The sequence below is a fragment of the Coturnix japonica genome, chromosome 12 (genome assembly GCF_054131305.1).
Source record: "Coturnix japonica strain WE chromosome 12, WE-NBRP24, whole genome shotgun sequence".
Taxonomy (NCBI): Eukaryota; Metazoa; Chordata; class Aves; order Galliformes; family Phasianidae; genus Coturnix; species Coturnix japonica.
Window position 1 is genome coordinate 9,927,468 of NC_140674.1, and position 22,363 is coordinate 9,949,830.

Genomic DNA, 22,363 nt, shown 5'->3' on the forward strand with positions numbered 1-22,363 from the left:
ATCAGCTTGAACAGCTCTCAACATGAGTGCTTTAGAGGATCCTTTATACAGCCTGCTTCATATTATATTCCCCAAGAAAGATGAATTTTCCTTAGCTGATTATCATTACCTAGATGGGAATCTGCATCCAAGAGAAACAGCTTAATAACTCATAAGTTTTATCTGAGGTACCTTCAGAAAAATTACACTTCACTTTTCAGCAGCTGCGCAGGAGAATACCTTTCATAAAGTCTAAACGTAAGAGCTTAGTATGCAATATTGTCCTTAAAGTCTGATAAAAATTTAACTAGCTGGAATCCAAAACATGTGATCCTAAATTGAGAAGCTGCTAAATAAAACATGTAGGAACAGACTCAGAGCTTTCATTTGGAATTCTATTGTAGCCATTCTATATTTGGAGCTTAAGTGTCTAAAGAATTACCTCAGATACCCTATGAAATATCTGCATAGAAAAAAAAAGCATCGTTTGAAACACAACGATCATGCAGCCTACATGAAATGGAAAAGTAACTAAGCAGTTAAAAGCATATTTTTTCTACAGCCAATATAGTTCACTGGATTAAAATAAGTTTTGTATTTAGATTTAGTAGTGTTTAACTATTCACTGCAGAATGGACAGCTAGCTGATGGAAAGCACAACAAACGCTAGTATATGCTGCGGAAAAAAGAAGTCAAAATTTGAAAGGTTTTGCTGTCACATTTAGTTATTTCCATAAAAAGACCTATATTTCAGTGTTCCTGGGGCTGAAAAATAACCTCTCCCTTACTGCTCTTCAACTATACGTGATAAGAACCACAACTGTAGCCATCATTACCCAAGGCTGGTAAATACTGCTCTGAGTTTGCTTTTCCATTATTAGACCATTCAGTTAATTAGCCCGATCCTGACATGTGAACCAATACATCTGGGAGAAATCAAATCCTGATACTATGATAGAAGAGGTAACTGAAGACCCACTTTTCCTAATAGAATCTGCATGCTCTGTGAGCAAGAACAAGACAACACTGTACTTAACTGCCTCTGATCATGAGCATAGCAGCTTCCGAAAATCCCTGTTAACTCCTCCCACACAGGAGAACTTAGTTTTTCAGAAAACATGCTGTTATACGAGATGCTACTATATTCAATTTCAAAAATATTAACATGTGCCTTTTGAAACAACAAAAATGAAAATAAATGCATTCAGAGAACATAGGTCAAGGTGATGTTTTCAGTCCTGTCCCACATCAACTTCACTTCTAATTTCATGAATCTACATTCTCTCACTTGCATTACATCAATAAAACTCTTTTTCTCTACAGATTCACACAACTTTTTCTGCTCAACTGCTGTCATATCATGCAAAATAATGGCCATTCTTTTTTAAGGGTGCAAAAAAAAATGTACGCCATTGAAACTACCCAGAGTTCAATGTGAAACAACAATCCCCGCTACGAAAATATTGCATAAGCAGAAATCACCTACAGGGCGCTATTCAGTTACAACAGTTTCTTTTCAACATCAAACTGTCCAGCTCATTGGCAATAAGAACCAAAGAGTTCTTTTTTTTCAAAGTTTTTTTTCAAACTTTTTCAAAGTTTTTTTTCTTTAGCTACAAATAATTAAGAGCAACCATACACAATTTAATAAGCAAAGTACACATAGTGGCGACAGACAAATATTTGGATTCAGTTTCTACATAATTATAATGCCAGATTTCCCTGTGTCTATTCATATCACTCTACATAATTGAGAATTCATTGTCTATTGAATATTACGTGTAGGTCCATTTATTTTTTAATGAAACCAAAACAAAACAGCAGAAAATGTTCCCCAATTAACAAAGACACCTTCACTGATTTTCTTTTTTTATTATTTTTAATTAGAAATATGATACAACAATTGGGTCTAATGTAACCAGCAAGATCTCAACTCATATGCAAATATTCTGTTATAAAGTTATTAACAATATTTGCTACAATCTAATTACCTACTGTGCTTGTCAAACTTGATGCAGTATTAGAGAATGTTAAAATTGAATGCTGTGCCTATCTACTCAAAAGCAGAAAGAAAATAGATAAACAGAAGAACAGAGCATTATTACCAGAAACCCAAAGCAATTAAGATTGCAATAGTCAGTCAGAACAGCAATAAAACTGGGAGCTTTCCTACCTCAGTGTAGCAGCGTCAGAAGGCATGCAGGATGCAAATTGCTTTAAGATTTAATGAAGATAATGTAGAGCGTAGTAATACTCGTACTTTTAGCGGGGGTTAAGAAGTAAGCAGTAGTTTGCCAATTATGTTTAAGTCTTTAATTAGACATCAAGACAGTAAAGCACACTTAAGAGCTCAAAACATTAACATGGACTTTTGAAATCAGAAAGACTGGTTTTCATGTTCAAAAAAGTCTTTTCATATATATGTATGTGAAATACATATGCTTTGGGGCCAAAAGCAATCCTAGTATACTTGAAAGATGTGCAAGCTAAAACATTTCATCGCTAGTGAAAATGCACAGCCAATGGTAGTGACTGTTGAAAAACAGTGTTTTGTGACTGAGAGTTTGCTCTATTCAACTAAATGTTATTGAGCTTTTTGTACCTGGAAATAAACAGGAGGCCTTACAGTCAGAATGACCTACAGAAAAGTAGCGTAACTCTTCCCTTCTCCCCATCTTGACTTCCCAAAATGTAAAGCAAGCCCTTCATGCGCAATGAAGCATACGCCCAAAACTTCCTGAAATCAGTGCAATGTAGATTAAATGGTTAAATGTTTGAAATCTCAATCATCTGTTAATTTACAAAAGGAAATGATTTGTTTTCTCTTCTTGAATGCAGCAATATCAGAATGACCCATCATTACTGTTTTTACATAGTTTTTACAGTGATGATCAAAGAAACTTGGCAAAAAACACTTGTTTTCTCCTACTCACAAACAAGTTAGAGAACCTTCAGACTCCATCTTACACTTAATTTTTTAAACCTTTTTCCATTTATTTCAGCATAAAAGGTCACATTATATTTGTTTTACTAGCTGAGCCCATCTTGAAGTACAAATAATGTGGCATGGATACTTCAGGCGACTGGAAAGAAAGGGTGCAGACTCTCTACAGTACAATGAGAATTCATGTCAGGAGGTGACAGCATGACCTAGACTGAAACACTTTGCTGACGACTGCATCCTTACAAGCAGTGAGGTGCTCTCAGCCTTGCCACCTCCCACTCCCAGGCTGGTGGCCATGCAGCAGCAGCTGCTGAACCTGGGGGAGCTCAGAGCAGTTGCAGAGCTGTAAGCAGCCTCACCCAGGCTGAAGGACACAGAGCAGGTCAGGAGGCCCACAGGCACAGCACACGCAATAGGGTGGCAACGAGAATGTTCTCCACTAGAACTCTCTCTTGATCATGGGAAGAGCCAACCAATTTGACAACTCTTATGGGTGGGATTGTTGTCATGGATCATCTTTGACCAGCATGGGAACTAATTTGATGCTGACTCAAATAAACGTGCCACTAAGCAAGCTGGTAACAGCTTTACTTTGGAGAGCTCAGGCAGAAAAGGTGCTCTGCCACACCAGACAAATAGCTAAATAAATTTTGTAATAAAGGTGAGCATACAACAAGACTCACAATATTAGCAACTATCTTATTTCCATAAGATAGTATCAAAAGAACTGTGTGTAGCTTGGGAAAGAAAAGCTTTGGAAAGAATAGTCCCACATTCCTATTTCAGGTTCTCTATTATTGGCTTTTACTATTTTAGTTTCTTCTCAGGAACTCACAAAGTTGTACAGACCATACACTATCATTTAATTGCTTTGCACGTGCATTGAGTAACACATATATTGAACGATTAAGACCTAAAGGTGCTGATTACTTTCCACTCCTTTAGAAGCCAGGCAAACACAGAGAAATAAAACAAGGATTCCTAATGAGACTCATGCAATTTCGGACCATGCAGTTTGTCTTCTAAAATAAAGAGAATATGTAAAACTTAGTTTTCAACATTAACTTGCCCAAAGGTTTTAAAATACACCTATAAAAAAGGCATCACATTAATACTTCTAGACAATCAAAATGAAATGAACGCTTTCAATTCTATCTTAAGTCTGCAAGATAAGTTACGTTAGGGACAACAGTATAATCGGTGCTTGTGAGTAATTCTCCCAAGCGATGAATTACTTCTGAGAAAGTTTATTTCACTCCTAAAAAAAATTAACTAAGCTTTCAACCACTCAGTTAAGCCAACAACAGTAATTCCCCAAAGAAAATTGATCTGAGAAAGAAAATATACAGTGTCCATTCTTTAACGTTGTAATCTTTCTCTAGAGGAATCCAATTGTTTTTGACACTTATCATTACCACGGGGATCTATTTCTAACAGCAAAAGAGAAGCTTTGTTTTTTCAGAATTGTACGTACATACAAAATGGAAAAACAGATGGATAAAGGAGCACATTTATTACAGGAATAAGATTTTGGATTTCAAAGAAAGTTTAATTACAGCTCAAGATAAATTAAAAATGCTTTTCATTCAGTGTTTTTCACTGCAGCACAGAACAATTTTAATACTGTTACTTAAATTTTAGAAGCCAGATAAACAGGAGCTTGTGTAAATAACGAGCCACTCATATTCAGGATGAATCTTGAATTGCTTAGGGCAGTTTTAAAGAGCCAAAGACTAATGAGTAGGATGTACTTTAGTGCAACCTCATAGACACCTACAGTTATGGAAATAAAAGGGTTATTTGGTGACTCCCCTAGATAGGCACCAGAGGTCTGTTGGGACCATCCTCAAAACAGATAATAATGGATACTTATACAGGTCTTACCAATTGGGCAAAGGGCTGAACTGACATAGAAGTAGGAAGTCCTGTCAAAGACGTCCCAGACATATTGCCAGGACACTGACTGATGTACGGACATTGTAAACCAAACCACATCAGTTACTGAACCCAAAATTAAGAAACTATGATTTCTTTAGCTTTAATCTACTTTCAGTTTTGATCTATTTTCCTACAGAATAGATACACTCAGAAATACGTGACCATTAAGGATAATTTTTGACTACAGTTCTTACCTCAAGTTCAGAACTGTTTGATATCAACAGAGACTATCAATGGCTATCAAGGTATACCTATACAAAGCTGCTTATCTAATTAATTGCATCTTACATGCACATATATCATGTCCTCATTCCTAAATGTTGAATAATTTGTTTAAAAATTGTGAGGTATTTCTAATTTGCTAATTAATAAACAAATGCTAAGACATTCTTTGAGCACATGAGAGCTTTCAAAGCTCATTATAAGCACTTGTGTTCTGTGGCACTTCAGCCAACCTAGATCCTCTGCAACTAAACGTACTGCATGTAACACAGGCTTGTACAAAATCTACTTTGTCTATGTCCAGTGTGGCTCCGGTCTACCCACAGTGAGGCTGTTTGAGCCACTGCACACCAAGACTGGCTTCTTCTCAGGAAATGCATCTGCAGACTGTAAGGAGATTCACCCAGAGAAGGGTCATTCTGTGCAGCAACCAGTTTACAGAAGCCCCCATTGGTGTGAGATCCAGGGGAAGGAGGAAGGAGAAAAAGACACAAATCTACATCCCTCAAAAATGATTCCACCTTCCAAAAATTATTTGCAAAACCCAGCAGCCAAGAAAGATTTATTGACTTCAACCACGTCCCAAGGAGGTGATTTGCTGACATTAAATTACTGACTTTTGTAATCTGTAGCCATTCAGCTGGGAGCAAAAGGACTGAGCAGCCAGGCAGCGATGAACAGAAAAAGATTTCTGCAGCTGTGAGTTACTGTAATTAGAAAGGAACATGCTCCTAGGATACAAAATTAGAACTAGACCATATCCATACATAATGAGAGGAATTTCATGTGGACAGTTTTATGATTCTGCTTGATTTTTGCTTGCTAGCAGATTTTTCAGGGTGGAAATTAACCAGATTGTGGAAGGGAAAACATTGGAGCTGGCTCAGCAGGGTTAATTCTGGCATGATGCTGCATTACCAGTCAGCTGCAGTGCCTCGGCACCACACTCCAGGGACCAGAGTAATTGTGCATGGAATTGGCAGGGAGTCAGGAGCTCTGTTAGCTCCTGATCAGCATTAGCCATTCTAAATAAAGCTTGGCTCTATGTAGACAAATGTAGATGACTCCACATGACCCTCAGCAGTGCCCTGAGATTATTTTTCCATGTGGAACATGCTATTTCCCAATAACAAAGGGAATGGAAAGTAGAATACGAACAGAAAAAAGCCCCACCACAGTTTTAGCAGTGCACCATGCTCTCCTGTATATGGTTCCAAAAACACATACAAGCAGATGAGGAGGTCAAGCAAATTAACCTGTAGAAGACAGAAGACCTTCTGCATTGTCCCAGGTGCATAAATAAAACCTGCAATATAAGCAAAAGTGAAGTGTGCCTTTGGTGTGCCCACAGCTACAGAGGAAAAATGTTTTGTGATAATGAGAAGAGCTTACTGAGAATTTCAGAAGTTTATTGACTACAGAGGGAAACATTTCCAGGGGCACAGAACTAACCCAAAAAAATTAAGACAAATCAGATGAACAGTTCATGGAGGAGGACTAAATGAAGACCTTGCTACAACTAAACATGTAGCTAAAACCCCCTGTCTTGCCATGGGGAAAAAAATGAGGTCATTTCAGGGAACCCGAATAATCAATCACAGCTTCAACAGTAAGTTTCTCTAAATCTTTTCCAAAGAGTGTACAAAGGTGCATTGAGTTAAGATACTATGCTGTGTATTTAGCTAGAAGATAGCAAGAAGCTGAATCACAGCACAGTAATAGAACCCATAGCATTTCAGTCATTTATAGCAAATCACATTTGCTACAGAAAAGAGAGAATAAAGTATTGATACACTTGGAAAACCATCAGCAATGAAAACAAAAAACTTTTTCTCTAAAATAAGAGCAACAATTAAAATAATCTTATATTTTGCATCTAACTTTACAACCTCAAAACCAGTTCCTTACACTTAAATTAGAAATATGTAAATGAGACTGATTCTGCCTTTAACTCAAGTAATTTGAGAACATTCAAATAGTCCACCAAATGAATATGGTCAGCTCATATGCTACGTATTAATAAGCGACATCATCCTGGTCACAAATCTAATCCTTGTGTATTCCAGTTCATATTGCAATGGCAACATTTAATATACTTTTATTATCTTATCTATGCTATTACTATTTTTATGTCATCCTATGCCAGATGTCTAAATATCTGCATTATAGCCCAAGGCTGTTTAAAGAAGGTGTAAAAATTAGAAATCCATACAGACAGCTGTAAAAATAATTTGGGTTGCCGAATCCACTTGAACAATGGTACACAACTTATAATAGGAACACGGAAATTCACAGTCCTTTTGTACCCACATGTCTGAGAAAGATAAAGGAACACCTGGAACACTGCAGCATCGTTAACGCATTTTTTTCAGACCTGTAATACAAGCAGGTGCAGAAGATAAGGTCACAGTCAAATTCTCTCAGCTTCAGTATGTGAATTCACCAACTATCACTTTTGCTTTTAGCCAAAGAATTGTCTGTACTGAAATAAAAATGCAATTTGAGCAAGAAAAGAAGCCATCGGGCTTCTTCAGCTTTTAGGGGCCTTGCAAGAACCAGGCACTGAACAGTTATCATTCTTATAAGGGTAGAATAAAACCAGAAAAATCATATGTAGAAATAATTTCAAATATACTGCCTTCTCCTAGTCACTGGTAACTCTACACTCATCCAGCTATAGTATCTTCTACATTATTCCAAACACTGAGAAGGCCAAAGCAAGGGCAGCATGGTGGTTCTGGAGCACTGCTGTACATGAGAATGACAGAGTAGGACCTAGTTCTTCACTTCAACACTAGCAAACAGAGCAGTGAACTCTTCCATTGCTCAGAGTATATTTAGTACGTAAATCAAAGCATCTTTAACTGCCACATTCCAGAACATGGCCACAAGTGCTGCGTGATTAAGCCTGAATTTATTGATTTCTTCATTCTATTATGCCTGTCTATACCGAATGCTTCAGTTTATCTGTCATGCAAGCTCCAGATTCAGCCAATGATGTTTAAACTTTGTCCTTTCTTTCTGAGGTCATCTTTATTAAAATAATAAATGCAAGCACACAGAATCATACTCTATACTTCTCTCGATCCCATGTACTCCATGAGGCCTGAAGGGACTATGAATGACTTGATATTCTACTCATCCCTCAATTCAGGGACAGCAACCAGATCAGTTTCTGCACTGAAACATCCCTATCTCACTTTTAATTCCTTTGGGATTGGCACTACTGCCTTTAGAATGAAAGAAAACAAATTACTTCAAAATAAGAAATAAAAACTCCATCAGCAATTTTTCCATGAAACATTTTTTTTTTATTTTGTTAGAAGCCTGGGAAGACAGAGAGAGTTAGACACAGGTGAAGGTCAGTAACTGAAAAGCAGCTAGACTGAGGTAGGTTGAGATTTATAGGAAAAAAAAAGAATTTGAGCAATGAAAAAGCAAGTACAGAAAAGACAACTAAATGTTTTATTAAAGAAAGTAAACCACTGACTTTTAACTTCCAAATACACAACACCTACATCATCTCAGCTCTGTCAAAATGATGATTTGTTGTTCATCCCACCTCCAACTGGCAGCAATTTTGGATTTTAAGAATTAGTTTCATTGACATGTATTTCCATAAATATACAGGCACGCAAGCAAGTTACTAGAGGATAAAGAAGCTGATGAATTTGCGGAGTATGAGCTACTTTAAGACATCTGTCTGAATACATACTTACGTAGTGGTACTATGCAATAAACACACATAAGCCTTCTTACGTGAACTTGTGTAGAGCAACACAAAATCATAGAATGACTTGGGTTGGAAGAGACATTAAAGATCATTGAGCTCTTCATAGGACAGGTGCTCCAGCCCTCTGCTCATCTTCACAGCCCTCCGCCAGACCCACTTCAACACGTCCACATCCTTCTTAGGAGGATGGGGAGGGGGGAAATGGACCTGGACACCGTACTGTAGATAGGGCCTCACAATGGCAGAGCAGAGGGGGACAATCACCTCCCACATCCTGCTGCCACCCTTTGTGAAGCATCCCAGGATGAAATCAGCCTTCTTGGGGTACACATCAAGTTTTTAGCATGAGCATTAATAGAATTAATAATGTGATCACAATAATATGGGTAGTAAATTAATACCCAGATCTTTTCTGTCTTGCTTTTGTGATTTTTTTTTTCCAAAAATCACCATAAAACCTTTACAATTCCCTTGAAAAACACAAAGATAACACCTACTTCAAAATGCCACAAAAAAATAAGCTCTGAAGATCAGCAAGTGATACTCTACAGTTTTACAATCACTTCCAAAATTAGATTAGAAGAAAAATTAGAGAAAATTTTCTCCCTAAAAATCACTGAACTGCGCTTCTTGGAGTTAGAAACTTCTGTCTGAACATACTGTTTATCAGAAAACACCAGTTTGTTGAGTACAAAGAGTTTTGTGCTGGCACCTCTGATCTGAAAAGGCCAAGATACAGATCTGTTCATGCTGGAAGCTTTCCAGCAAAGCCTCCCTCTGTAACGTTCTGCTCAAAGACCTGGAACTCAGCACCCTGAAGCTCTGAGATGCAGCTCTGCCCTCAAAGTTACAGAAAAAAATTAAAAAGTCTAGAATAATTTGAATATTTCCTAGCATCACACAACTGCTGTGCCCTGTATTAAGCAGCTTGGAAGAGCTTCCATCAGCCAGCAGCTGCTTGTGGTGGGCCCAAACAGGGCTTACTTTCATACTGTAGGCATGGAGCTTAAAACATCTGAGAGTGCAAAACAGAACTGGATGTAAATGTATACTTGAAAAGTATCCTCAGAACAAGAAGCCCCTCACTGGAAGTTGCTGCAGTACTGATCACAAAGTGAAAAGCATTTGCATAAGACAGAAAGCAATAAAGATGCTGCATTTGCATACACCCTATGTCATTTCCATAGATCAACTAGCATAGGTGTCATTAAGTAAGTATGGCCAAATCACTCCCTACTATGTTTTACTAACAGAAAATTCTATATATTCCTAAATTAAATACAAAGAGATTTTGGCCCTTACAGAGGTCTGCTCCATACCACAGATAACAGAACTTAATAATCACAGGGTTTACCCACATCTTATAAATCGTCAACCATCCAGAAAAGGCAAAAAATCACTGTAACTACTGAACTATGATTTCTCATTTGCCTGCAAAAAACATCAAATTGTTGCAAAGAATGACATCTCGCTGGGGTGGAAGGGATTTTGGAAGCAAACAGCACAGCTCCAGAGTTCACTCACCTTACAGAAGTTCTCAGGCATATTGCAGGAACACTGAGAAAACCAAGCTCAAATAGTTACTGTGAGAACTAGCTCTAAACTTATTTTGTCTTTGAAGAAGTGAACATAATGACTTGAGTTTACTTCACCTTTAAGAGCCATCTTCGTGGAGCCTTAAGTGGTCCTTCAACAAGATGCTCCATGCTTCAGCATGTTCTTTACCAGCCACATTCTGCATCCTCAGAAAATTATCGAACATATCCATCACTTTAACACAGTACCTTTCCACTACTTTTAAGAGGCAATAACCAGCCAAATTTTAATGTTTGAGTCCTATTACAGTTATATAAATTAAACCTTAATTTGTCCCTCCCTCAATTAAACATGTTAATTTCCCAGAGGACTCAACACCATTTTCTTCGTTTATTACACATGACATCATCATGAAGTGTGCTGTAGCCTTAAAGATGAACATAAGTACTTTGTCCTGCAGACTGTACCTGTGGCAGGAATCCTCACATAACTCTGCTCACTGAAGTTCCAAGCCATATTCAGATGAGAATGTTGCTCAGACCCACATCCAAGAATACAATTTTAATGCTCCATAATGACAGTAGGCGCCAGAAAACATCTCTCTCATCACAGACAGTGGAATTAGGGCTCTTAACACAGGAGGTGCTTAGCTCACAAATTAACAGTAACATATCAGGTCTGGAAAACTGTAGAAAACCGTCCATATACTCCCTTTAGCCACATTAGATGATAACTACCTGCTGCCCTGAAGAACTCCTCATTCTCCTTGTCTGATTTGTAAAGCACTGATCTTGCTACAAGATTACCTTTCATTCAGACTCCTCTTGGCTTTCTCTATACAAAGCCATCAACCAGTTGTTTCTTCCAGGTTATCCGAATCCTTCCACACCCTCTAATCACTTCTACTGCCCCACTCTGTCGGGGTCCTATTTCTGCCCCTGTTACCTTGTACATGAAGTTACCAGAACCTGCTTCCAAGGGACTAAGTAACACTCACTGAAGAGCACCGCGTTCTAAAAGCTCCTGCTCCTTTTTGACATTATCTGCGCAGCTTTAAATGATTTGCATGTTGAGCACTAATGCTCAGTGAGGATTAGTCAGCATTCCTCCACCTCAGCACAAGGGTCTCCTTGCCGGGTAATCACGGCTTCTATAGACACGATTCTCTCTCTCGTGCGTTTGTCAACACGTTTTAGTTTTGGTAGGTCCAGTACGAAGGATCACAGAGGGCAACCTGGACTGAAAGTGAGGTTTGTTGTAAATAAAATGAACCGTATCTTGTTACGGCAGCTATTGCAACTAATGCATCAAGTACACAAAGTTCCCCAAATCATCCATATTCAGTAACCTCACCTCAGCACAATAGCCCTACTTCCATGCTCAAATAGAATCCCATTCTTACCTCCTTCAAAAACTTCTTTTTCACACCGGCCTTTGCTACAGAAGTCTTTGTAATACTGATCACTGATCTAAGGCTTCTGTTTCTCAAGTGAAAGAACATTAGAAAGGGAAATTAATCAGTAGAGTGCCAGCTCCAGTGCTTTGCAGAACACATTACTCTCAAGGTTTAAAGTTTGTTTTCAGTAAGGCTTTTGTTCCGTGCAACTTAAATATATTCTGATGTGCCACTGACGTAATTCAGGCCAGCATTTAAACACAATGCTTAATTACAGTGTGCAAACCAGCCTTACAGACCCCCAGTTATCTTAGATCATAGACGAGAAATATAAGAACGCAGAAGTTTTGCAGTGAGAAGCCCAGGCACCAAGTCCTGGTTCTCCAGCCCATAGTCACACTATTTCACTTCCATAGCTGTACACTTCAGTCGGTGTTACAGCAGAACAGAATACTGAATAATGCAGTGCAATGGCTACACTTACTACAGGCTTTGAAATGTAAAACAAAACAATGCAAAGCTGAAAAACTATATGGGGCAGTAGTATGCGTAGCTGCTTACATGGGGACTGCAAATCAGCTTTTGAAAGCAAGAGTGCTTCCCCGTGAAAGGCTACACTTTACCAACAGAATAAGGTAATTAATTCTCCTATCAAGCAAGCATTACTTTTCTTAATTTATATCTTCAAATGCATTTCTGCTGTTCAAAAGTGCTGGAAAACTGCAATAATTGTATTACTATTGAAGATTTTTTCCCCAATAATCCAATTAGAAATTATGTTTTGTACAGCTCAGATTGGTGAGCTAGAAGGTTCTGACCAGGAGGTATTTATTTTAGTATTGACATTATTCCTATATGTCATAAATAGGCAAAAATACATCAAAACAGAAAGTCAGGCAAAACTTCTGTTGGAAAGTAGAGAGCCAATTTAAAACAATAAATGATACTGTACAATGCTCATATTGAAGTGCTTTTGCCTTCAGATTTTGATCCAAATGCCACTGAGACATCTGCAATGAAGTTATTCCTACTTATGCCAGAGTGCTCTCAGTTGGTATGGATGCACTTCAAAAATAGATATCTTCATTTTAGAAATATTGCTCCACAATCACACACAACTAGGAGAGGTGAACTGAACAGCTCAGTTCACTTCCATTAACAACAGCAACAAAGGAAGGGGAATACTGTTGAAGACTACCCTCAAATGCAGTAGTCAAAAAACAGGTAACCTCCCAGCATACATAAAGAATGGGATTCAGCATTATTGAATTCAACAGACTGTATTTAGATTAAGTGTTAATCAACAGGAATTTGTTATCAGCTCAATCCATTCAGCTCAGTAAGGAAGGATACAGTGTTCATTACAGGCACAGAGAGAGAAGAATGGAATAAGTCACTTTTAACAGGAAAAAAATCACACACACAGACAAGGGAATTCAATTAAGTTGACAGACAGAAAATAAAAGCTAATAAAATGATTTTTTTCCACGCAATTCATCTGTGAGATTCATTGGAACATGAAAGTATGACAGCCAAAAATGTTACCAGGAATAAATGGCAGACTTGATGTTTAGTAACAACAGTGTGAGCTATGAGAGAACGTTCCGTGCCAATTAAGACCTCAGCTCTCTTTAGAGCTATGTGGACACTATTTTCCACAGACTCATGTTAGCCTATTTAAATGAAATTTCTCTCATCATCTTCTAAGACATCTGGTCTGATCACACAATGAAGCTGAAATCCTCCTAAATGCCACCTCTGGATGTAATAATCTCAAAGTAGTACTTCCATTACAGGCAATATGTGAAAAATCCTATGAGAGTCCTCAAAGAGAGGGGAACTGCCTCCTGTAATACCAAATCAAGTCATACAGCTCCACTGTTTGAGCAATATTCTCATTTCTTTGCTTCACCATCTATATTCTGTTTCTTATCTTGTATTCAAGATAAAGAATTCTCCTGTTATTTTCCTAGCAAATAGTGAGTCTGCTCCATTAAAAAGCATTTTCAAAGCTACAGATATACAAATAGCAATATCAAGTTTAAGTATTTCAATGGAAAGTAAAACAATTGTAGGTTTTAAGCAGATAACATTGCAAAGTCATTCAGATCAAAGCAAATAAAAAAATATGATGAAAAATTAGATGAAAAAGTTGAAGCATGTTTGGTCAGCACAGCTTCTGCTGTTATTTGACTACTTTACATTTGACCCGTTTCTTTAAAATCTTTAATGATCATCAAAATTTTTAAAAAAGAAAGTCAATCCAACAGTTATTAGTTTTTCTTACAGGATGGAGTTTTACAGAGCACTGCTCATTTGGCTCTTAACTGACCAGACTAACTCTTAACAAAGAACCATCTTGAATGGATACTTAATTTTGAGAGCATCTCAACAGACTGAAACAGACCACAAAGATTCACAGCAGTGAAGTGTACAGGCAAAAATACCCAAACAATCTGGGTTATTAAATCACTCCAGTTTTATTCTACAGAAACATAGAATAATTTCTTTAGATCCCATGGCAAGAATTACAGCACAACTCCTGAACAACTGCTTTGGAAATTGCTGTATTATACTTCTCTTACAAATTGTCACACAATATGCTTCAAAATGCTGATCTGAAAAGCGAGAACTCTGGACTGAAAACATATTTTTTACTACCATTGCAGGGAAAAAATAATTTAAAAAAAAAAAAAAAAAAGTTAAAACAGCTTAAATAAAATGTGGGCTAAATTATTTTTCATTTTCAGTTGTTTTGTGCTACCATACCCCATAGCTGTTGATAACCAGCTTGTAGAAATTCATTTGTTTGCCTGGCAGCTGATGTCACAGTTTGTGAGGTATCTGAATAGCACAAAAACTCACAGAAAATGTTGTAGGTGGGAAGGGGCATGAGGGATTCTCTAACTCAGTGGAGAATCAAACAGTCGGGCCGTTGGGGCAGTTGGCCCCTCAAGGCCCTGAATCTACAAGGAAGAAGATTCTACAACAATTCCAAGCATCTGTTCCAGCACTTGGCCTCCATCATTGCAAGAAATGTTTTTCTTCAATTTGAACAGAACTTCCCCTACTCTAATGTATGTCTGCCACTTCTCGTCCTTGTAGTGACTGCACCTCTGAACAGCTTTGCTCCACCCTTCTCTATAGCCACCCATTAAGAAGCTGAAGATGGCACTGAGCTTCCTCTTCAAGAGAAGCAAACTGAGCTCACACAGCCACTTTTCGTGCACAGTACAAGCGTCAATGTAAATATTTAACTTCATCAACTCAAAAGCACTGTGAGAGTTCAGAGTCAGTCAGCAGGAAGTGACCAGGTAGCTCAGAACTAAAGCCCAACTGCACTCAGACAAAGCAAGGCTCCAGGGCTTCCACTAACCGCACAACTTGCTAAAGACAGAAGAGAGAACAGAGTGGCCACTAGCAAAACACTTGCATCACAATAGACATATAATCTAAGAATATGCCCTTCATTAACGAGAACAGAGAAATAATAGCTTTTTAAATATGCTATAGAACTCATTGAGAAGGATTATTTAGAGACCTTTCATTAGCGATGTCAGGACTTAATAGAAAACAGGAGCACATGAAGAATTAATCAGGGTAGTGACATAAAGGTGATTTAGCAGTTAGATTAAAGGATGCCCCTTTTCACAGCACTGTCCAGTGAAACCTGAAATAACCTGGCCGACAAAATTTCATGCTATTTATTCAGAAGCATTAGACCACTGAGTCAAGAAATAATAATCCCTCTCTTACTGCTACTAAAATACTTATTTCAACACTAAACCAACAGCAGTTGCAGCAGCGGCCAGCACACTGCTCTTGGTAGTAAAAGAGTCCACAGCTCCACAGCATTCGGAGCACACAGCAAAGAACTGTGTGCTCAGATTTTTAAGCAAATAACCAAGTTTACCATGAAGTTTTTCATTTTCTGTTTAGTTTGCACCTCATGCCTCTATAATTACTATGAAAGCCACCAACACAGATCAATTTTTACACAAAACTCTTCTGACTGAGAACAATTGTATTGGGTTATACATGGGATTTAAAATAGCAGAAGAGTCATTAGACCAGCAGTTAGAAATGAGGGTTAAAGATGAATTTTAAAAGAAAACACATGTAAAAGTTTAAGGAGTGTGTCAGCACGAACCACATGACAGCCAATAAAGTTATTTCAATTTATTTAATCCAATGTTCTCAGTATAAAGCTGAGAATTGGTCAGTTCCTAATTCCTGCATAAAGGCACCCAAATTCACTGCAATTTTTGTTCACTTTCATTCAAATACGTGTGATTTCTCTGCTCAGCCCAAAGTTTAAGATCCCTCAACACACTGATTTTATTTATTCTTCACATAGACAAAGAAATACGGCACAGAGAAGTGGGGGAAAAGATCACATGCAGGAAAAGAAGCAGAGTTAAAATACAGCAAGGTCCCACAACATAGAATCATAGAATCACCACGGTTGGAAAAGACCTCTGAGATCATCCAGCCCAACCATCCCCCTGTCGCCATTAACATGAAACCAAACCATCCTTAACAAAACAATCTAGAAGTTTGTCAAACAAAGTATATTCAAGCCCTCAAAAACTTGATACATACAAACAAGCATAATGCATAGTGTGGATATACTAAGATCACTTTTGTTATATAAATAATGAGTTACCAAAACAACTATAACACAAGGTCATAGAATTGGATTAAGGCCACATTGAATACTTCAGTTGGTGATTGAGAAGCTCTATCTTAACCTTTAGAAGTATCTCATGCATGTGATGACATTATTTGTTGCCTCTCTCCCCATTCCAGCATCAGCATCATCCAGTGCATCACAGTCACAGGAAAAACTTCAATGACAAAATCTTTTGGCTGTTATCAGTCTCTCTACCTTAATAATTTCATTGCACCTGTTAGTTTGTAGGCACATTTAGAACCTTTTTCTTCCATTCTATGCCTTAATGGGAATGCCTTCTTCCCTATTGAGAAGGAGAGAGATGTTGCCTTCCCTACAAGAAGTAACACAAAAGTAAATGTCTTTTTTTCGCAGCCGAGACTCCAAAGAACTCCAGTTTCAACAAACTTAACTTACCTCCTATGATCCGGGTATTGGAGCACAGCCGTTACTGCTCCTTTTTCCCTCTGGGTATTTGCCTTCCCAAGTCCAACTGCCCAATAACAACCTCAGAAGTAACCTCTCTAAATACATCCCACTGACCCACTTGGTCTAACCCGTAGCTTTCTTCATATCACTACAGGGTTAAAAATCCTTTTATTTGTCGCTGTTGGATCAGTGAACATGACTGTTTCCATCTGAATAACAGCGAAACACGTGAATTAATGCATCCATACAATATTCATTCACGTTCAGTTTTGATAAAACGAGCAAAACCTCAGCTGTGGATAACAGCAAGGTGCTTATGTTATCTCCTTACGTACTAAGTAATAACCTGCCTGCTCTCTAGTTAATTGAGGTTACATTTCAAAACCCTATTAACATTTCAGAGTTGATGCCCACGCTTCAGCTGCTGACACAATAGCCAGAAGTGGCATCCATTTGTTTATCGGTTCCTGTAACAAGAGTCGTTGCTCAGTACTTTATAGAAAGAAACCAAACGCACAGCGCTGTGAGCCTCTCCTCATTAGTTAATAAAACCGCTGTGAAAATTTTGCCTCGCTCGGTATTGAAGAAACAATTAAAGCCGGCTCCCCAGACACAACACTTCGCAGGAGGTGGGATGCCAGCAAGCGTTCCATTTTACAAAGTCTTTAAAAGGGTCATTAATCTTTCAGTCATGGCTGTGGATGCTGGAGCCTAACAGCGGCGAGCAGGAGCAAAGGCGCAGCGCTCTCTTTCTCTTTGTAGTGACAGAAGCGCGCTAAACTCTTAGGAGGCCGACAGCTAAAATTAGCCGAAGAGAACTCTATTTAATCCACTTTAATCTCTGATTTTACAGAATCTCATTAGCGTTAATATTTTCACTTTCGTTGCTGCACGGACCCAATGGAGCCGCTCCGGGAGCGCAGCGCTGCTCCTTCTGACTTCACCTGCACGGCGAGTCCTCACGGAACGCGATCTCCCATCTACTCAACTGTACGATTTAGGTACGCGGTAACCAGGAAAAACTACGACATCACCCCCCATTCCTACTTCCTCCCCGCAGCCCCTCACCCCCTCAAAACAATAGTAATAATAATAAAGCGTATTTCCTCGCATGATCAGCTCTTACACTGGAGCGGTTCGGAGCACAGAGCGCTCCCCGCAGACACCGCTCAGGGCCCAAAGCTCGCTGTGCCCGCACCCGCTTCTCCCCAGATTTAAGATAAAGTTCTTCTGTGTTTCTGAACGCGGTACCACAACGATTCCCTCCTTAGAGCTACAGCCCAAACAACAAGATGCCTTCACGTGACGACGCGATTTTAGATTATCCTGCACTCCGCTGTGACCGCGCGTGTAGAAAGGCAGTTTGACGCCATCAGCTCCCCGTGCTCTCGGAGCGGCAGCAGCCCGAGGAGCCCCTGCACCGCGCGACCCACCGCACCGAGACGCGGCGGCGTTAGGGGCAGCTTTCGAGGACGATTCTTTCCACCGTGAAACCACCGACACCGAACCGAGGGACAGCGCCGGCTGTGCCGCAACGACCGCCCTCAGACGGTACCGCTGGGGCTCCCCCAGTTGACCCCCACGGCGGCGGGCAGCGCACCCCCGGCCGGGGCAGAGCTGTAGCCCCGATGCGCGTCCCGCGGCCGGCACGGACACGTTGTTACCCGCGGCCGGGGCGAGGCGGACCGAGGACGGAGCGGAGCCGTCCGCAGACACGCGGGGACGCCCAAGGGCAGGGGCGGGCGCGAGGACGCGGCGCGGAGGCCGCCCTTACCTGGCAGGAGGCGCCGCCGAAGCCCGGCGGGCAGACGCAGCGGTAACCGGCCGCGGACGGGAGGCGGCGGGGCGCGGCGGGGAGGCAGGTGCCGTTGTTGCGGCAAGGCCGGCTCAGACACGGGTCCGACCCGGGGGGCGCGGCCGTGGCCGGTCCGGGGAGGCAGGAGCGGCGCTGGGCCAGGGCGAGCAGCAGCAGCAGCAGCAGCGGCGGCGGGGCGGCTCGGGGCATGGCGGCCGGGGCGGGTGCAGCTCCGCTGCGGGCACCGGCGGGCAGAAAAGGAGGGGACGGATGGAGGGATGGATGGAGGCGGCGGCCGCCCGGCTGCTCCCTACCCCCCGTTCCCCGGGCAACGTGCGGGCGGGGACTGGGCGGGGAGGAGCCGGCCGCCGCGCCCGGCAGGGGGCAGCCGCCCGCCCGCAGCGCCGCCCGGACACGGAGCCGGGATGCAACGGCGCGGGGCGGGGCGCGAGGATGCGGGGCAGCGGGAGCAGAGAGCGAGAGCCAGAGCGTGCACGGCCCGGCCTGGCCCTCCTGCTGCTGCTGCTGCTGCGGCACGGGGGGGGGAGGACGGGAGAAGAGCCGCCCTGGGCTCAGCGCACACCCCTGTAAATCAAATCCTGGTGCAGAACTTCGCGTTCGCTTTTTGGTTGTTGCATCGCTCACACGTGTCATCTCGCCACTACTAGAGCTAAGTAAGGGCCGAAGGAGAGGAAGATAGCATAAAGAACGGGGAAATAAAAAGCTTTTAAAAGTGAACTTCTGTGTTTTCTTCACGAAGCAGATAACAGACAGCGTGAAGGTTGGCTGCATTTCCCGACCTTCCGGGCAGCTGCTTCGGCAGAAGTATTACAACCCGTAGCAACTAACGTTGGCGGCAGCACTGGGGCACAGCCTGTTCAAACCACTGCGAGTAATGGCTGAAGGCGCATCAGGGCCAGAAATGACGGGCAACGCCGATGGAGCCGGGAGTGCAGGAGGGGCAGACGCCGTAGTGGAGCCCCGCAAGCAGCCTGCGGTGAACTCCCGTCGCTGTTCCGTTACCTGACGAGCCGCCTTGCTGCTGGGTTACGCCGGGTACCTTCCAGCCTCACATCTGTGCCGCGCTGGCTCCCCCTGCCGGCTCCGCTCGCCTCGCTCCGAACTCACCTGGCCGCTCAGATGGAGCCGACCCAGCTCCCGTCGGTCCCAGGCGGCGGCGAGTCGGTGCTGCGTCCACCTGCAGGCACTGCGGGGATACAAAGTTAGGCAGTCCATGCATTAAGCTGCTTCTTTATATTACAGCTATCTCCTCCTTAAGGTCACCTTTTTCTAACAACGTTTATTAGGGCTCCTTGTGTTTTGGCCCAGGAAAACTGCACAAAACCTACTGCCTTGTTCAACAAGAAAATAACGTGGCTTGACATGATTTGTTGCTGATAAGTCTGCAGAAGCTGCTCCTCGTCTCCTTGCTGCCTTCTCAGTGCTCTGAAAATGGCTGCTACGTACAGCCTGGAATTCTGTGGCACTGGATTTTAAAGCAGCTGTGCTGTAATTCTGAGTCCTCCTGTTCAGCCAAAAGATGTTGGCCCTTTTGCAGTCTCCCAGGACTTCCCCCCCTCCATGCAGCCTTTCAAAGACAGTTGTTAACAGTGAGTTTTGTAGCGTTCTCTGACCAACTCATCGAGCAAATCACCAGTGCAAGCTGGGAAGGTGTTCTGCTCTCTAACCTCACCTCTTTGTCTTGGCTCAAGCTCCTCCCCTGGCTGACCTTTATAAAGGACAGGACATCTGAGCTCCTGTTCTTTGTACCCCCAAACGGTTCACTAATTTTGATGGAACTCCAGCCTATGTCTTATACATCATATGCTTAAGTAAGCGTTGGACAAAAGTGGTTTCAAGACTGACAGCTGGGCCAGATACTGAGCTGTGTTGATGTAGGATCGTGGTACATGCAGAAGAGAACAACTGGAAAATTAAACTACTAAACACATCCAACAAAGCAGGGCGTCAGCATGTCACCTGTGCTCCTCTCTTTTTTACAGAACATATAACCAATGTTTGCATTATAAATTTCATTTCCATAAATAAATATTTAACTCTACAACAGAAAATATTATGCTTAGGTAATTATCTAAATCTTCTCTAAAATGCTGTGCCTTTTTATGCATTTTAATGTTCTGATACACATAGTTTAAATAATTTTAGTCAGCCTTCCACAAACAAATTGCTAATTGAAATAGTCAGCAAGGATTCAAGCTGTCTGCTTCATTTACACTTATTAGACATAATACAATTCAAATTCTAGCATCTAAGACACTAATAAGCTAAGCTACATTACAGCTTAACTACTTATTTTGATGTAGGAGTTCTCATCCTCTGGTGGCTCGAAGGAGATTTTGCAGGGCGTTTTTTTCCCCCCTCATCTCTCAGTTCTGTTTAAATACTTAGCGAGGAACAAGGATCTCTGATTTCCCAAGGGGAAGTTGTATGCTTTAAGTGTCCCCCACAACTGATATGCTCTTTTAAAACCTCCTAGTTTAGTTAGGTTGCTCTTTATTTAAATATTAAATAAATATTAAATATTTATTTAAATTAGTTGCTATTTAGATTAGTGTTAAAGCTTTGCAAACAGTACCTGATAGGACTAGATGATCTTAGGGGTCTTTTCCAACCTTAGCGATTCCCTTGAATGACCCACAGCTCCATTTTCCAAAGCACTGAAATGCACAGAGAAGCCCACAGAGCTCAATGACTTCTCAGGTTGCACAACAAAGTGCTTCAGAATGGAACTTATTCTGGTTGATGTTTGTGTGTTTAAGGCTCCGAACGGAGACAAAGTTTTAAATGTATGTACTTTACTGCTATGAAAAGCAAACATTGCTTTATTTAAATATCAGTTGTTCAGGAGATCTGCAACCCAAAGAAAGGCATTAACACAACCAGAAACAAGAGAGCTGCCAGCCCAGGTTCACTGTGGGAGAACTTTGTATATGGTGAAGAAAAGAAAGAAAGATGCATACAGAAAGGAGACTGTTAACACAAGCGAAGCCATGGACTAAAAATGAGTTGTATGTCTGTCCTTTAATGGTGAAAAAGCAATTGTGAATGTCTTGACCAGTTAGGAAAATGAAGCTAAACAAAAATACCAATCACATAACGGCTGTACGTCCATTGAAAAAGGTATGTAGATCAAAGCAGCCCACTAAGCAAAAAACATCATCGTATTTAGAGCCATTATGAATGAAGTTGTTTTTGAGGGCATGCTGGCAGAAAGGATTGTTGTATTAAAATAAATAAAACGTCCAGAAGTGTGGTTAAAAGCGTTATTTTGGACTTAGTGGTATTGAACATCTGGACACAAGTGGTGTTAGACACAGATTGGCATTTGGGCAGGAATAGCCTTCTCCAGTGCAGAGAAATAAAGCAAGTAAATCAGTAGAATGGAGGTTGCAGTTCAATGTGCTTGTGTGCAAGATTACTAAATAAATAAATAAATAAAAAGAGCTGTGAAAGAATATGAACAGAAAACCAAAAATGGGATGGTAGTTGTAGCAAAATGAACACTGCAGTGATAACAGTGCCAACAGAAGACAAGAACCATAGCTATATGAAACTGGTAGCATTTTAGTTTATTCTACTACTAGTAATGGTGCTTCCATTCCATTCAAGTTGAAGGACTGGTTGTAACACTGTCTGTTCTGTTTAGTAATTGCTCTTGTATGTTACCCAGCCGTGTTTTCAAAAGAAGTAAATATATT

The 22,363-nt window shown here is 40.9% G+C and overlaps 1 protein-coding gene across 1 annotated transcript in view; it reads right to left on the reverse strand.

The window, feature by feature from the left end:
- The window catches only part of DNER (delta/notch like EGF repeat containing), a 96,797-nt gene extending 77,820 nt beyond the window's left edge, over window positions 1–18,977 (reverse strand). The window contains exon 1 of the mRNA XM_015871494.3: window positions 18,624–18,977. Coding sequence (XP_015726980.2) covers window positions 18,624–18,854 — 231 coding nt within the window. The 5' untranslated portion in view covers window positions 18,855–18,977. The remainder of the gene's footprint in view (window positions 1–18,623) is intronic.
- Window positions 18,978–22,363: the final 3,386 nt, after the last annotated feature.